The sequence below is a fragment of the Diaphorina citri genome, unplaced genomic scaffold (genome assembly GCF_000475195.1).
Source record: "Diaphorina citri unplaced genomic scaffold, Diaci psyllid genome assembly version 1.1 scaffold71358, whole genome shotgun sequence".
Taxonomy (NCBI): Eukaryota; Metazoa; Arthropoda; class Insecta; order Hemiptera; family Psyllidae; genus Diaphorina; species Diaphorina citri.
In genome coordinates, this window is record NW_007448549.1 from 9,750 (window position 1) to 10,304 (window position 555).

The 555-nt window shown below is 59.1% G+C and overlaps 1 protein-coding gene across 1 annotated transcript in view; it reads left to right on the plus strand.

Annotated features, from left to right (window-relative positions):
- LOC103523995 (spidroin-1-like) overlaps positions 1 to 496 on the plus strand; it is a gene marked incomplete at its 5' end in the record, with an annotated part of 10,160 nt that extends 9,664 nt beyond the window's left edge. Inside the window, one exon of the mRNA XM_008489002.1 lies at positions 157 to 496. Within this exon, the coding sequence (XP_008487224.1) occupies positions 157 to 496 (340 nt within the window). The remainder of the gene's footprint in view (positions 1 to 156) is intronic.
- Between the last annotated feature and the right edge of the window lie 59 nt (positions 497 to 555).

The following is a 555-nucleotide window of genomic DNA, read 5'->3' on the forward strand; positions in this document are numbered from 1 at the left end:
TTCGAATTAATCTTCCATTTATTATATTATATATAATATATTATTTTCCTGAGTATAATATGACTGCTAATTTTTCATTTTTTTGTGCCTAATAAACTGTTGTCGAATTCATTTTCACCTACTCAATGTTGTATGTTTCTCTTCCTGTGCCCACAGGCGAGCCAGGGCGATGGCTACCGAGGCAATTACAACAAGAGGTGGACACGGAGCGCGCGGCTACGGCGGAGCCAACAACTCTGGCGCCCAGTCCGGCGGTTACGGCGGCCCGAGCGGCGCCCCCATGGACCCGGCCGCTCTCAACTCGATCATGGGCCACAAGTTCTTCGCGCCGCGCGGTCACCAGGGCGGCCCGACCGGCGGTCCAGGAGCCGGAGCAGGTAATGCGTGCGCCTTCCAGAGCGCGGCGGCCCCGGGGCCGTACGCGGGCGGCTTTTCCGGCTACCCGTACGCGTACAGCCCCTACGCGCAGCCCCCGGTCACTCCGGTTCAGCAGTAAGCATAGGGGGCGCCGCCGTTGCCGACCCCCCTTGCGCCCCACCGTGAGAGGTGGGACAG